The sequence below is a fragment of the Ornithorhynchus anatinus genome, chromosome X5 (assembly GCF_004115215.2).
Source record: "Ornithorhynchus anatinus isolate Pmale09 chromosome X5, mOrnAna1.pri.v4, whole genome shotgun sequence".
In the NCBI taxonomy this organism is placed as follows: Eukaryota; Metazoa; Chordata; class Mammalia; order Monotremata; family Ornithorhynchidae; genus Ornithorhynchus; species Ornithorhynchus anatinus.
The window spans coordinates 6,306,355-6,321,839 of record NC_041753.1 but is presented as its reverse complement, the minus strand read 5'-3'; the positions used below and the strand labels follow the sequence as shown (position 1 = coordinate 6,321,839).

At 56.0% G+C, this 15,485-nt stretch overlaps 2 protein-coding genes and 1 non-coding gene across 7 annotated transcripts; all 3 read right to left on the bottom strand.

Moving 5' to 3' along the window:
* Window positions 1-2,531: 2,531 nt before the first annotated feature.
* Window positions 2,532-8,981, bottom strand: AURKB (aurora kinase B). 5 transcript variants are annotated; one of them, XM_029056193.2, is made up of 9 exons: window positions 8,704-8,981; window positions 6,204-6,252; window positions 5,739-5,856; window positions 5,592-5,649; window positions 5,297-5,488; window positions 4,927-5,065; window positions 3,858-4,006; window positions 3,206-3,380; window positions 2,532-2,940 (listed from the first exon to the last, which is right to left on the bottom strand). In XM_029056193.2, exons 2-9 carry the CDS (start codon window positions 6,249-6,251, stop codon window positions 2,764-2,766), a joined length of 1,056 nt encoding a protein of 351 aa, XP_028912026.1. In that variant the 5' UTR covers window position 6,252; window positions 8,704-8,981; the 3' UTR covers window positions 2,532-2,763. The 5 variants fall into 5 exon arrangements, with proteins under 5 accessions (XP_028912026.1, XP_028912021.1, XP_028912027.1 ...); XM_029056188.2 differs by lacking the exon at window positions 8,704-8,981 and adding an exon at window positions 8,550-8,592; XM_029056194.2 differs by lacking the exon at window positions 8,704-8,981 and adding an exon at window positions 8,550-8,592 and having other exon boundaries at window positions 5,592-5,646.
* A 1,006-nt stretch (window positions 8,982-9,987) lies between these two features.
* LOC114808386 lies at window positions 9,988-10,122 on the bottom strand. Its single transcript, XR_003756233.1, has one exon. It is a non-coding gene; the product is annotated as a U8 small nucleolar RNA (small nucleolar RNA).
* A 512-nt stretch (window positions 10,123-10,634) lies between these two features.
* On the bottom strand, window positions 10,635-15,148 carry TMEM107 (transmembrane protein 107). Its single transcript, XM_001509941.5, has 6 exons — window positions 15,091-15,148; window positions 14,346-14,481; window positions 12,913-12,980; window positions 12,188-12,288; window positions 11,573-11,669; window positions 10,635-10,905 (listed from the first exon to the last, which is right to left on the bottom strand). The coding sequence occupies exons 2-6, from the start codon at window positions 14,430-14,432 to the stop codon at window positions 10,836-10,838; spliced, it is 423 nt and encodes a 140-aa protein (XP_001509991.1). The 5' UTR covers window positions 14,433-14,481; window positions 15,091-15,148; the 3' UTR covers window positions 10,635-10,835.
* Between the last annotated feature and the right edge of the window lie 337 nt (window positions 15,149-15,485).

Genomic DNA, 15,485 nt, shown 5'->3' with positions numbered 1-15,485 from the left:
CACGCATCACCCACCCCCGCCTCATCCTCAGTGGTCCTATTGACCCAGCGCTGGGTACAAGAGCACTGGACTGAACGCACGGGCGACCACAATAGGACCGAGTCCAGAGACGCACCTTCCCTCATCCGTGACCCTCCTTTCAAACCTCCCCTCCCCCCGGGAACCCTGCTCCCCAGTTAATCAATCGATACTAATGATGGGGAATGTGTTAAGCACTTCTCTAGACCGTAAGCTCGTTGTGGGCCGGGAATGGGTCTGTTTATTGTTACCGTGCCCTCTCCTGAGGGCTTAGTCCAGTGCTCTGCACACAGTAGGCACTCAATAAATACAACTGAACGAATGAATACGCATCAAGAACTGTACTGAGTGATGGGGGAGGTAGAAGATTCATTCATTCATTCATCTGGGCCCACAGTCTAAGTATTAGGGAGAATAGGTATCGAACCCCCATTTTGTAGATGAGGGAACTGAGACACAGGGAAGCCAAGTCACTGACCCAGAGTTACACGGCAGACACGTGCCAGAGCCAGGATTAGAACCCAGGTCCTCTGCCTCCCAGGCCCATGCTCTTTATTATTATCGTACTTCTTAAGCACTTACTATGTGCCAAGCACTGGGGTAGATACAAATTAATCAGTTTGGACCCAGTCCCTGTCCCACAGGGAGCTCACGCTCTTAATCCCCATTTTACAGATGGGGAACTGAGGTCCAGAGAAGGGAAGAGACTTGCCCAAGGTCACAGAGCAGAGAGCTGTGGAGCTGGGATTAGAACCCAGGTCCTTCTGACTCCCAGGCCCAGGCTCCATCCCCTAAACCACACTGCTCTTCCCCATTCCCCCTCACCGCCCCACAGGCCAGGCGCCTCTGATTGTAGTGGGATGGAACAGAAGACCACCAGGGAGAGAGGCTGGCACTGCAGACCACTGGATCCAGTGAGAGCGCGTATCTGCGCAGAACCATAAAGAAGAAGCAGTGCTTTCCCCTTCAAGACCCGAGACTCCCTCCCCACCTCCCACCGCCCAGTCCTGCACAGTTAACACCTGAAACTCCTGCCAACTCAAAGGGGCGGCCAGTAGGGTTGCCCAATCTCCAGGAGGGACGTCCTCCTTTTCCCCGCCATGGCATTTCGGGCTGGGCTACCAACTTGTCCACCCCTTGCCTCTGAAAAGGCCCAAGAGTCTCCCTCAGAGCCAAAATGGCGGCTTTCCTGAAGCCTGCCCCTCTGCATTCCTCCTGCTCCCCGGGCGCTCACGATGACAAGTTGGCTCCTCCGGCAGCTAGCCCGTGGCCCTGCCCTGCTCCCCCACCCCCTCAAAGAGGCAGGCGACAGGACCTTGGGCAGGAAGGCCCCCCAACCTGGGAGAGAAAGTGTGTGTGTGTGTCTCCCCTTCTCTCCACCCAACTGTTTCGTTCTTTCCTAGAATCCCAGACCTGGAGAGGGGTCATCAGGGCCAGTCCCCTGCCTCCAGTTAGCTGGTGGGCAGAGAGGTGGGTACACTTTTCCCTAAAGATCTCTAGGAGCAGGCTGGGGTGGCCCGTCATCCATTCTGATGGGAAGTTCTTTTTCCTTTTTATGGTATTTGTTGAGCGCTTGCTGTGTCAAGCGCTGCTCTGAGTGCTGGAATAGATGCAAGATGATCAGGTCAGATAGAGCCTCTCGTCCCACATAGGGCTCACAGGGCCAAGTCAGAAGGGTGACTAAGTCTTTGCTTGAAATCCCACGGAAATCTCTCCTCCTTGACTCTCTCTCCCATTTTCATCCATCTCGTTTGCACACAGTAAGCATTCAGTAAATAGAATTTTTTAAAAACGGTATTGGTTAAGTGCTTACTAAGGACCAGGCACCGTGCTAAGCTGTGGTGTAGATACGAGATAATCAGGTTGGACACAGTCCGCGTCCTACACGGGGCTCACACTCTTAATCCTCATTTTATAGATGAGGGTCCAGAGAAGTGAAATGACTTGCCCAAGGTCAGCCAGCAGACATGGGGTGGAGCAGCAATTAGAACTCGGGTCCCTCTGACTCCTGGGCCGAGCTCTATCCACTGGGCCGCAACTGTTGCCGAATTGTACTTTCCAAGTGCTTACTACAGTGCTCTGCACACAGTAAGCGCTCAATAAATATGATTGAATGAATTCCTTCTTCGCTTGATTGGAAGGAAGCGCTCTGTGGCTCTCTCTCTCTTGGGGGTTGTCTGATCAAAGGCGGGGCACGAGAACGGTGGGCACTTGCATCTCCCTTTCGGTGGATGGGAGGTTGGCAAGGTTACCCTGGGCCACCCCCGCTCCGGCTTGGCTCGGGCAAGAGCCAGGCACCCCAGGAGCCTGAATGCTGAATGAATTGTCTGAGTGGGACAAATGTCCTTTATCCCGCTTCATCTCCGCTTTGGGTTCAAGTTACCCAAACCAAGCTTTTTTGCGGGGGTGGCGGGGAGGGTGGATTGGAGCAGAGCGGGGAACTTTCTGTACCCATAGGAGAGGAGAACCAACCGGACCAGCAGCCCCGGCCCCCACCGATGTCGCCGGACCGAGCCGCGGCTGATCCTTTATTAAATACAGTACAGAGAGATTCTCGTTGAGGGGTGGGGGGCGCTGAGGCCGGGGAAGGGGGGGGGGGCGCGAGTAGGTGGGGATGGCAGGAATGGGGGACAACCAGGCAGCAGCAACAGTCACAGAGGAGGCGGAGGACGGGGAGGGAAGGGGGGGCCCGGTCTCCGCCGTCCCGTGCCCCCCGCCCCCCGGGGGACCGGGTGGGAGTCAGGCTCAGTTGGGGGGGGCGAGGCCATGGACGGGGGGCAGTACGCGGCGGGAGTGTGCCCGCACCCAGGGGTGGTCGAGAACACGGGCCAGGGGGAGCCGCTCGGCGGGGTTGTGCCGCAGCAGTTTGGAGATCAGGTCCTGGGCCCCAGCAGGGACTGACGGGGGGAACTTCAGGTCCACCTGGGGGACGGAGGGACGGACACGGAGACGGGCGTGGATGGGTGGGTGGGCTGCTCTGGGCCTCCCCAGGGGAGGAGGACCCACCCTAAGCCCCAGCCCCGGGCCCCCGACACAGGTCCCGGGCTCGTGTCACCCGCTTCCCCTCCCCGTCCCCAGGGCTGGGGGAGGAGGAGGCAACATCAGCAGGGCCTGGGGGGCTTCTGTTGCCTGGAGACGGCGCGGCTGCCCCCCACCTTCGCCCGCCCCTCCCCCGGAGCCCACCCACCTGCGTGATGCGCTTGTAGGTCTCGCTGTGGGAGGGGCTCTCGAAGGGGGGGTTGCCCACCAGCAGCTCGTAGCACAGCACGCCGATGCACCACAGATCCACTTTCTCGTCGTGGGTGCGCCCCTCGATCATCTCGGGGGGCAGGTAGTCCAGTGTCCCGCACATGGTCTTCCGCCTGGGCGGGGGGGGCGGCGAGGGGGCCCAGGGGGTTCAGTCAGCCTTCAGTGGCGGGGCGGGGGGAGGGTCTGCAGGGTCCAGTTGAGTGGCATCATTGAAGGCAGGGAACGGGTTTCTCCCATGAGCTAGACTGTCAGCTCATTGTGGGCAGGGAATGTGTCTGTTCTATTGTTGTATTGTCCTCCCCCAAGCACTCAGTCCAGTGCTCTGCACCAGTAAGTGCTCAATAAATACGACGGACTAGTTTAGTCTAGAGCTCTGCACGCAGTAAGTGCTCAATAAACACCACGGACTGGGGGCGGGGAACGTGTCCTCCGACTCTCTCGTCCTTTCCCGAGCGCTCGGTCCAGTGCTCGGCCCACAGAAAGCGCTCATTAAGCATCAGCGATCGATTGATACCCCGGGGGCGGCCCGGGGGTGCAGAGCCCGGTGGGCCCGGTCCCGGGAGCCCCCCAGCCCCCGCCGGCAGCCATACCTGAGGGAGGGGGCATGGACGGACCAGCCGAAGTCAGCTATCTTCAGCTCCCCGCGAAGGCCCATGAGCAGGTTCTCGGGTTTGATGTCTCGGTGAATCACTTTCTTCCTATGGCAGTACTGGAGGGCGTCGGCCAGCTCCTCCATGATCTGGGGGGAGCCCAGGAGGGGCTGAGCCCCACCAGTTCTCCCTCCCCCGGCCCCCGCCAACCCTCCCCTCAGCCCTCTCTCCCTCTACCCTGGAAGCTTCTTCAACCCATCCATCCAGCAGCCATATTTCCTGAGCGCTTTTTGGGGGGGGGGGTTTAAATGCTACTTGTTAGACGTGGACTATGATGATAATAATAATGATCACGATGGTGTTTGTTAGCGCTTACGAGGTGCCGAGCACCGTTCTAAGCACTGGGGTTAGATACAAGGGAATCAGGTTGTCCTATGTGGGGCTCAGTCTTCATCCCCATTTTACAGATGAGGGAACCGAGGCACAGAGAAGCGAGGCCACTTGCCCAAAGTCACACAGCTGACAAGCGGCGGAGCCGAGATTAAGACCCATGACCTCGGACTCCCAAGCCCGTGCTTGGGACTATGTACTAAGCGCCGGGAGAGTCCAATACAATCGAGCCGGTAGACTCGTCCCCTACCCACAACAAGCTTACAGTCGAGCAGGGGGAGACAGACATTAACATAAATACATTTCAGATATTGTTGTTCCTTGTAGCTCCTCTATCCTTGGGGGATAGAGCCCGGGCCTGGGAGTCAAAATGACCTGGGTTCTAATCCCGGCTCCGCCACGTATCTGCCGTGGGAACTTGGGCAAGTCACTTCACTTCTCTGAGCTTCAGTTCCCTCATCTGTAAAATGGGGATTGAGAATGCGAGCCCCGCGTGGGACAGATACTGGGTCCAACTCGATTTGCTTGGATCCACCCTGGTGCTTAGTACAGTGCCTGGCACGTAGTACGTGCTCAACAAATACCACTGTCATTATTACGATAATTATAATTCTCTCTTCCCCCGGCACACACCACGCCCTCGTCCACTCCCCGCCACCCAGCCCGGCCCCCCGCTGACCGTGGCCGTTCGCTGCTGGTCAAAATGGTGGCTCTTCTGCAACTCCTTGTAGAGCTCCCCTCGGGGGGCGTACTCCAGGATCAGATAGACCCGGCGCCGGTCGTGGAAATAGTTGTAGAGGCGCAGGATGTTGGGGTGGCTGTGGGCCGAGTCGCAACATCAGGGAGGGGCGAGGCAGTTTTGGGGGGAGCGGTGCCCCCCAACACGGTGGGGGTCGCCGTCCGGGGTGGCTGTGAGGGGGCAGACCCAAGCCCGGTCGGGTCCACTGGCCGTTCTGGGAGGAGACGGGGTCTGTGCAGGCCAACCAAGGGGTAGGGGGCTGGTGGTGGGGGGGTCCGTGTGGGAGCGGGAGGAGGGGAAGGGGCCGTACCGCAGGTGGGACTGGATTTCGATCTCCCTGCGCAGCTGGTGCTCCACACCTTCCTTCTCCATCTGCGACTTGAAGAGGACCTTGAGGGCCACGATGAACTGGCTCTGCTTCTCACGGGCCAGGTACACGTTCCCAAACTTGCCCTTGCCCAGCGGCCGCCCGATCTCGAAATCGTCGATGGTGAAGTGACGCCTGGGCCCAGGACGGGGGAAGACGGCCGGCTCGGTCACACGGCGCTCCGGCCTCCGGCCCCCGCCCCCCACCCGCCCAGTCCTCCCTGGTGCTGGGTACTCACTCGGGGAGCGTCGGTTTGGCGGAGCTGCCCTCCACCACCACCACCCGGCCGGGGCCTGCTGGTGGAGGGAGATGGGTTCAGGGTCCCGGCCCGGCCTCCCCTCGCCCCCCAGTCCTCCACCCCTGCAGACTCTCTCCGACCGGTCACCTGAGGCCTGGGCGCTGGAGGGCAGCAGGGCGGTCTTGGCGCGGCCCATGAGGAGAGCGGAGGACGGGGTGGTCGGCTCCTTGTAGGGCACCCTTTGGGGCAGCGTGTTCAGGCCGGACTGTGGGGCGGGGTATGGGACGGGGGAGGCCAAAGACAGCGGTCAGAAACAACCAGAGAATCGGGGACCGGGGGCCCCTCGGGAAAGAAGTTTCCTGGCTACTCAGTCAGGACCCAGGCACCCTCCCCGCAGCCTCCCTCTCCCCACCCCCGCTCTCCCCCCAGATTGTGAGCCCCATGTAGGACGAGGACTGTGTCCGACCGGATTATCTGGCCTCTGCCCCAGTGCTTGATGCGTAGTAAGTGCTTAAGCACCATAATCATTGCGATTATTATTAACGGACACCATCATCATTATTATTACCCCCAAATACACCCTCCCCTCTCCCCACCCTCTTTCCGGATTACCTTAGAGATGGAATAGGGTCCAGGGTAGGCATTCTCCTTCTGAGCCATCCTGCCGGGGTAAGACAGACACTCGCACACGATACTCTTGGTTTGTTTTTTATGGTATTGGTTAAGTGCTTACAATCTATCAGCCACTCTTCTAAACGCTGGGGTAGATACAAGTTTACTCATTCCATCGTATTTATTGAGCGCTTACTGTGTGCAGAGCACTGGGCTAAGTGCTTGGGAGAGGACAATACAGCATTAAGCAGACACATTCCCTGCCCACAACAAGTTTACAGTCCCCCATCCCACAAGGGACGCACAGTCTAAGTAAGAGGGAGGACCCCATTTTAACAGTAAGGAAACAGAGGCGTGGATAAGTGAGGGGACTTGCCCAAGGTCACATGGCAAGCAACTGGTGGAGCCAGGATTAGAAACAAGGTCTTCTGACTCCCAGGCCCAGGATTTTTCCAAGCTGGGTCCCAGCACTTAGCTAACCAACCATTTCTCCCTTCTCTTTAATCAGTGGTATTCATTGAGTGCTGGTTGTGTGCAGAACACTCTACTAAGCGCTTGGGAGAGCACGACACCACAGACTTGGTAGACAGATTTCCTGCCCTCAACGAGCTACTGCCTGGAGAACACAGAACCCATCCAGTTTGAGGCTAGCTATTGGCCATCATTTCAAAACAAAACCAGATATTACTCCATAGTCTTATTAAAGGCTTCAAAACTGGCTTTAAAAAAGAATTCATACTATACTGAGCACTTGGGAGAGTATAATACAACAGACTTGGGTATGTTCCCTGTCCAGGGTGACCTAGTGGATTGAGGCTGGGACTGGAAGTCAGAAGGACCTGGGTTCTAATCCCAGCGCTGCCACTTATTCGACTGTCCTCTCCCAAACACTTAGCACAGTCTCTGCATACAGTAGGTGCTCAATAATAATAATAGTAATGTTGGTATTTGTTAAGCGCTTACTACGTGCAGAGCACTGTTCTAAGCACTGGGGTAGATACAGGGTCATCAGGTTGACCCACGTGAGGCTCTCAGTCTTCATCCCCATTTCCCAGATGAGGTCACTAAGGCACAGAGAAGTGACTTGCCCACAGTCACCCAGCTGACAAGTGGCAGAGCCGGGATTCGAACCCATGACCCCTGACTCCCAAGTCCAGGCTCTTTCCACTGAGCCACGCTGCTTCTCAATAAATACGACCGACCGCCTGGCTGACTTGCCTGCTGTGTGGCCCTGGGTAAGTCACTTCTCTGGGCCCGTTTCCTCATCTGTAAAGTGGAGAGTAGAGAAGCAGTGTGGCCCAGTGTAAAGGGCCTGGGCTTGGGCGTCAAAAGGACCTGGGTTCTAATTCTGCTTCCACCCCTTGTCTGCTGGGCGGCCTTGGGCAAGTCACTTCCTTTCTCTAGGCCTCGGCTCCCTCATCTGTAAAATGGGGACGAAGGCTGTGGCCAACCTGATCAATATGTATCTACCTCAGGGCCTGGTGCACAGCAAGCCCTTAAATAATAATACCATTATTAATAATGGTATAATAGTTATAATGGTATAATCATAATACGGTTATACCATTAAAAAAACCACTTCAAAACCCTGATTATCTTGTTTCTACCCCAGCGCTTAGTACAGTGCCTGGCGCCCACTAAGTGCTTAACACCAGAAAAAAAGAAAACCCTGTTTATCTGGTACCTAGCGCTTCCTAGAGAAGCGGCGTGACCTAGTGGCTAGAGCCCAAGGACCTGGGTTCTAATCCTGCCTCCGCCACCCAGTCTTTTCACTTCACCAAGTCGCTTCACTCTCCTGGGCCTCAGTTCCTTCACAGGGGGATGAAGCCTGTGAGCCCCATGCGGGGTGAGGGCTCCAACCTGACTAGCCCCAGCACTTAGAACAGTGCTTGCCACGGAGGAGGTGCTTAACAGGTACCATTGGGGTTATTTTTACGTCAAGGCCTGGCACACGGGTGGGACTTAACCAACACCCTGAAAGCCTAAAAAGGACCAGCAGTCAGAAAAGAGAGCGCCTATAGGGGAGGGGAATGGCGGGATCCGGGTTGGGGGGCGGTTGTGTCCCCTCTTTTCCCGCCTCTCCGGTTCCCACACCCGGTATGGGGTGGAAGGGGGCGCGTGCCTGCCCCCGTGCCTCAGTTTACCGGGCTCCCCGGGGCGCTGCCCTGGCCTCAGTTCCCCGCCCCCCTCCCCCGCTTCCGGTCCTTGCTCCTCGCACCTCGAGCTCCGCGCGCGGACGGCGCCAACGGCCTCCCCGCCTCGCGCGCCCTTTGCCCCTCGGCCAATCAGATCGTCGGCCCTTCGCGCGCGCGCGCTCCCTCGCGCCCCCCCGGCCGCGAGTTTTACCCCCCAGCGCCGGCGCGAGCCCGGCTCCGTCCGCCGCCTCGCCGCTACTAAAGCCAGCCCCGCCTCCCGCAGGCCCTTTCGAATCCCCCGGCCCCTTTCCCCATTGGCCCAACGCGACCCCCCGCCTCGAGCCCATTGGCTGATGGCGGCTCACCCGAAGGCGGGGGAAGAGCGCCCAGAAGGGCTTTCATTGGCCGATTCTTAACGCCCGCGCGCCTTGATTGGACAGTGGTGGGCTGGGGCGCATGCGCCAGGGTTCCCGCGCCGACTGGTTGCCGTGGAAACCGTCGACCTGTCCGCCGTCGTCTCGTTGCAGAGAGAAGAGGCCGAAATTTCTTCCGATGCGGTGTCTCCAGGGGTAGGAAGAGCTGGGACTAGGTGAGCCCAGGCGACTGGCTCAAACTGCAGCAGGAGGGTCAGAGGTTAGACTTGAGAAGCAGCGTGACCTAGTGGATAGAGCTCGGGCCTGGGAGTCAGAAGAACTAGGGTTCTAATTCCGGCTCTGCCCCTTGCCTGCGCTGTGACCTTGGATAAGTCACTTCTCTGTGCCTCAGTTACCTCATCTGCAAAATGGGGATGGAGGCTGGACAGGGAGTGGGTCCAACCTCATTGATTTCTATCGACCCCTGCGCTAAGTGTAGTGACCTGCGCATAGTAAAGTCTTGACAAAAAACATGATTATTATGTGGGACATGGACTGTGTCCAACCTGATTTATTTGAATCTACCTCAGCGCTTAGAAGAGTGCCTGACGGGTGGTGTTTAACAAGTACCATTAGACCAAAAAGAAGGATTTCCTGCCTGGACGGGTTGGGATCCTAGCCCACTTGAAAGAATTGTCAGGAAGCTACTGAGGCTTGACTTCAGTTTAGGCATCGCTCCTACTTCTACCTTTCCTCTTCCAGGGTTGAGGCATCTTTATTTAGTCAGGAAATCCTACATTAATAAATTATGGTTGTAGTGAAGGACCCTATTAGGCAACTACACTGTGCACAGCACTGTAATAATAATAATGACTCTAATAATTACGGCATTAGATAAGCGTTTACTATGTGCCAGGCCCTGTACTAAACGCTGGGGTGGGTACAGGCAAATCGGGTTGGACATAGGCCCTGTCCCGCATAGGGTTCACAGTCCTCATCCATGAACATAGTAAGCACTTAAAAAATACTATTATTACTATGAACTAAGGCACGCAGCAGTGGCTTGGTGTGGTTTAGTGAAGGGAAGCCCGGGCTTGAGTTCTAATCCCACTCCGTCGCTTGTCAACTGGGTGACGCGGGGCAGCTCATTTTACTGTGCCTCAGTTACCTCAACTATAAAATGGGGATAAAGACTGGGACCTTCATGTGGGACAACCTGATGATCTTGTATCATTCAACTAACTGCCCGTAACAGCTGTCATTAACAACAAACTAAATGAGCGATCATTGGTAGGAATCAGATAGGAACAATTGGGGTGTTGTCAGCTCCCCAATCGTCGCGGAGACACTAATCACGTGTCATGCGAACTCCAATCATCATATATCCGCTCTCCCGAAGGAGAAACAGGTGAGGATATAACCTACCAACAATGAAACTATGGGCGCGTCAAAAGAAGGCAGTCCAACCCGACACCCTCTAACAGTATGACGACAGAGATTTAAGAGCTCCAAATATTTCCCGCCCAGGAGATGAAGAAGTCTCTCCAATTCTATGTGGAAACTACTGAAGGGACGGTCCACCGGATAAGGAATCCCCGGCAAATGCCCCCCTTTCTGGCTCCTAAAGACGCTCTCCCATGATGCCCCGCTACCTAATTTGCATGTCAATGATTTTTTTCGGCCCCGCCTCGCCTTGTTAATTTGCATACCGCCCGCTCTTTCCCCAGGCGATCTTCGCCTGAACTGCCAAGTCCCATCAGCCCCCGCTGCTACCGTAATTGCCCGGATAGTGGCGGCAGCTTTGAAACCGATCCCTTTACCGTATGCATCCGAGTCGTGTCCCCAATGACTGCCTTGTTCGAAGAACCGAGGGGAGAAGGCGGCGGGTGGAAGAGAAATCGCCAACTCCTGCCCCCCTCCGCAGTTTCCATCACAACTGAATATCGAGGAGTTCATATAAAAGTCGAATTTTATTTCATAAAAAAAAAAAGCTGGCAGGCCGGGCTGGCCACACTGGGGAGACGGAAGAGAAGCGCGTGGCATCTGGTGGCCTGGGCCTGGCTTCTCTCCCGAAGTCGAAGGCCCTTTCACCCACCCAGACTCCGCTTCTCTCCAAGGCTCCTCCTCCTCCTCACGCTCCGGCATCACAGCGGCTTCTTCTTCAGCCCGAAGACGGCGACGAACAGAACCAGTTCGGTGGCCGCCGGGAGGGCACTGGGGTGTGTGTGTAGAGAAAATCAATCAGTGGGATTTTCTGAGCGCTTACTATGTGCAGAGCACTGCACTAAACGCTTGGGAGAGGACGATGCAATAGAGTTGTAGACTGTAAGCTCACTGTGGGGAGGAAGTGTGCCTGTTTATTGTTCTATTGTATTCATTCTATTGTATTGAGTACTTACTGTGGGCACAGCACTGTACTAAACGTTTGGAAGAATACCATATAACAATCAGCAGACATGGCTACCAACGCTGATGTACTGGATTCTCCGAGGTGCTTACTACAGTGTTCTGCATACAACAAGCCCTCAATAAATACCACTGATTGATTGATTCCTCTCCCAGCAACCCTGGAATTTAAAAGGAGGTGATTTAAAGATGCCCTTGCAGGTGGAGAGGGATGGATGGGTCTTTAGGACCCGGGTAACATTTAAGGGTGGGGGGCGAAGTCTTCTTACCCCTCAGCACTCAGTCCATAGCCATAATTGATTTATTTATATTACGGTCTGCCTCCCCACTCTAGACTGCCAGGTCATTGTGGGCAGCGGAAGTGTCTGGCAACTCGGTCACATTGTAGTCTCCGAAACGTTTAGGACAGGGCTGTGTGCCCAGTAAATGCTCAATAGATACCACTGATTGATTGATGGATACTCGCGGCCCGCACCTGCAGAAAGTGAAGATGTACCAGTAGGCAGTGCACTCCCACCGCTCGAAGATGAAGAAGGACAGGGACACGGAGGCGCTGGCGTGCGCTGCCACGGCTGAGGAGGGGTTAAGGGGAAAACCAAATCAAGAAAAGACACAAACTTCTACCACCCCCAGCAAGTACCGGGGCAGAGACAACATGGCCTCATGGAAAAAACCAGGGCCTGGGACTCAGTGGTCCTGGCTTCTTCATCCCACCTCTTATCAAGCTTGCTGTGTGACCTTGGACAAGTCACTTCACTTCTCTGGGGCTCAGTTCCCTCGACTGTAAAATGGGGATGGGATGCCCGTACTCCCGCCTACTTAGACTATGAGCCCCATGGGGGACAGAGACTGTGCCCAACATGATTGACTTGTCTCTCTCCCAAAGATTAGAACAGTGTTTGACACATTGTCAGCGCTTAACAAAGACCTTTTTTTTTTTAAAGCTGTGGTCTTCGTTTGGAGAGTTGGTGGAGATAAATGCCCACTGACACTTGGTGCATTATGTTTCTTCCATTAGCCTCCCGGGCAGGGGTAGGGGCATGGACGGGGGCATTAAGGAGTGGGAGTGGGGCACCCGGTGGAAAGATACAGAGAAGGCTTTGAGTGCCGTTGAACATGGAGATGCCAGAGAAAAAGCCGGCCAGTTCCACCACGAAGAGACCAAGGGTGACAGAGAGAGCAATCACCAACCTGGAACAAGAGGTGAGGAAAACGAGCAGTGTGGCCTAGAGGCTAGCACCCAGGCCTGAGAGTCGGAGGACCTGGGTTCTAACTCCAGCTCCGCCACTTGTCTTTCGTGTGACCTCGGACAAGTCACTTCACTTCTCCGTGCCTCAGTTCCCTCGTCTGTAAAATGAGGATTGCACAGCACTTACGTACAAATCTGTAATTCTTTTATATCGATGTCTATCTCCCCCCATCTAGACTGTCAGCTCGTTGCGGGTGGGAACTGTTGGGAACTGTGTTCATCGTTATAATGCTCCCTCCCAAGCGCTTAGTGCAGTGGTCTGCACACAGTAAGCACTCAATAAAGGCAACTGAATGAATGACGATTAGGATTGCGAGCCCCACGTGGGACACGGACTGATTAACTTGTATCCACCCCGGTGCTTAGCACAGTGCCTGGCACATAGTAGGCGCTTAACAAATACCAGAGAAAAACAAAGAGGACCCTCAGCCATTTATCTGCCTCGCCATTTCCCCCGGCCAGCGCCCCTAACCCCTTTCCCAATTCATTGCTGCTCCGATGACTCTCGCGGCCCATCTCTCCCCACCTTACCACCTCCCCCTGCTCTCTCCTCGCCACACACTCACTGCCGGTCTTGGCTGTCATACTCCTCCTTGGTAAATTCAAGGGGCAGGCTGGCCCGGACGTTGATTTCCTGGGCACAGAAGAGAAGAGGTGGAAGGTGGACTTTGGGAAAGGGACTCAAGAGGTTTGAAAGGGGGAGGGAGGATGGGAAGGGTGAAACTGAATCATCTGGAATTTCTTAGTTGTGCATCAACGGTGGCGTAGTGGAGAGAGCAGGGGCCTGGGAGTCGGAGGGTCCTGGGTTCTGATCCCAGATCTGCCACTCGTCTGCTGTGTGACCTTAGGCATGTCACTTCACTTCTCTGTGCCTGAGTTACCTCATCTAGAAAATAGGGACTGAGGCTGTGAGCCCCATGTGGGACAAGGGACTGTGTCCAACCCGATTTGCTTGTGTCCACCCCAGCACCTAGTACAGTACCTGGCCCATAGTAAGTGCTTAACAAATTCCATAATTATTGCAGTGATGAAGACTCACTGAAAACACTAATGGACAGTATGACTGTGATTGGTAGAAGAGCACTATGTCATTAACTTTAATAGGAATAATAATAAACAATAATATTTAAGTGCTTCCTTTGCACCAGGCACTATACTAAAAGCACTCCCTCTCCGTGAATACCAGTACCAACTGTTTGTTTTTGGTAATGGCATTTGTTAAACACGTCCTATGGGCTAGGTGCTCTACTAAGCACTGGGATAGATACGAGATAATGAGGTTGGACATAGTCTATGCTCACATAAGCCGCACTGTCTTCATCCCCATTTTACAGGTGAGGGAACTGAGGCACAGAGAAGTGAAGTGCCTTACCCAAGGTCACACAGCAGTAGAAGTAGAACCCAGGTCTTCTGGCTCCCAGCACTGTGCTCTTTCCACTAGGCCACGCTGCTTCTCAGTACACTTTTCCTCCAGCGTACTCATGAAACCTAATATACAATGGTGGTGATTAAATCTGTCCTCTCTTCTACTTGGGCTGTGAGCCTCATAAGAGACAGGGCCTGTGTCAACCTGATTTGCTTGTATTTACCCCCATGCTTTGTACAGTGCTTGGCACAGAGCAAGCACTTAATAAATACCACAATATTGATATCTGATGCAAATACCCACCTCCCTTTCTTCTGCCTCATGGTTTTCTTTCCTTCGCTGCCCTAGTGAGACTCCTCTCCCTATCCCTCCTCCCTCTCCACCACACAGCAAGCCTCCCTTTTACGAACAGCTCTTCCTTGTCAGCTACGACAGGGAGGCTCGGAGGGGACAAGGATAATAGGAAAGTAGGAGCGGGAGAGAGGAGAATGTGTAGACAAGTGGAGAAGGTTGCAGGGCTGGTCTCTATCTGTTGCCGAATTGTCCATTCCAAGCGCTTAGTACAGTGCTCTTCACATGGTAAGCGCTCAATAAATATGATTGAATGAATGCAAGGGGCGAGCCCAACCTTACCCTTGACCAGAACATGGTGATGACGATGACGAGATGGGCCACCAAGGTCAGGAAGCGGGAGGGCACCAGTCCCGTGACTCGGCCCATCCCGGTACGGGGAGCTGGAACGCCTGGGCTCCCCGATCTGAACAGAAACCTGGTGATGGACAGGGGTGGGGGGGAAGTGTTAGATGGAGGCAGGACGGGTAGGGCTGGGGAAGGCCAGGGCAGGTCCTGGGGTTTCCTGGGGCTCTGAGGGATGGATGGAGGGATGGACGGGGGGGTCCAGGGGCTGCAGGGGGAGGAACATCAGTGTGCTGGGGGGGGGGGTGTTATGGCCCAATTAGGGGCGGGGCCAAAACTGCTCCAAGGGGCGTGGTCACCACAAACCACCAGGGGGCGTGGTTACCATACCCCCCAGAGGACGGAGTCACCGCCAGGGGGCGTAGCATCCCCATCCAGGGGTCGGGGGCCACCGCCAGGGGGCGTGACCTCACCCAGTCCAGGGGGCGGGGCCCCGTCCGAGGGGCACGGCCTCCCCAGTACAGAGGGCGGAGCCACCGCCAGGGGGCGGGCTCTCCCCAGTCCGGGGCCGGAGCCACCGCACTGTAGGAAGCGCGGCCACTTGAATCCCCGGGGGGCGGGGCTCCAGAAGATCCGCCTGAGGGAAGTGTGTGCGTGGGGGGGGGGGGGGAAAGGGGCGGCCAGGGTTCCGGCCAATGGGGGGGGGTGGTCTTCCCCATGCCCGCGGCCCCTTCCCTCTCACCTCCCCGCTCCGCCGTCCAGCCACGGCCCCCTCCGTTGCCCCGGGCAGCCACAGAGCCCGCCTCCCCGCCGGAAACGCCGCGAGAGGGGCGGGGCCTCAAGGCGGACGGCAGAACGCCTTCGCTATTAGGACCCGGCGGGGCCACCGTAGGCGCCGCCGCCATCTTGGTAAAGGTGTGAGGCGAACGTAACGTAACGGGCCCCCGTGACGGCGACGGCCTTGGAGCCGAGATTCTCCTCAGGGGCCCCTGAACAGGGTGGGTAGGAGGGGGGAATCTCTGCACGAGGGTGATTTTTTTTTTAAATGGTATTTTTGAAGAATTTACGACGTGCCAAGCACTTGGGTGGAGGCAGGATAATCTCCTCAGGTTGGACAGAGTTCCTGTCCCACAGTCT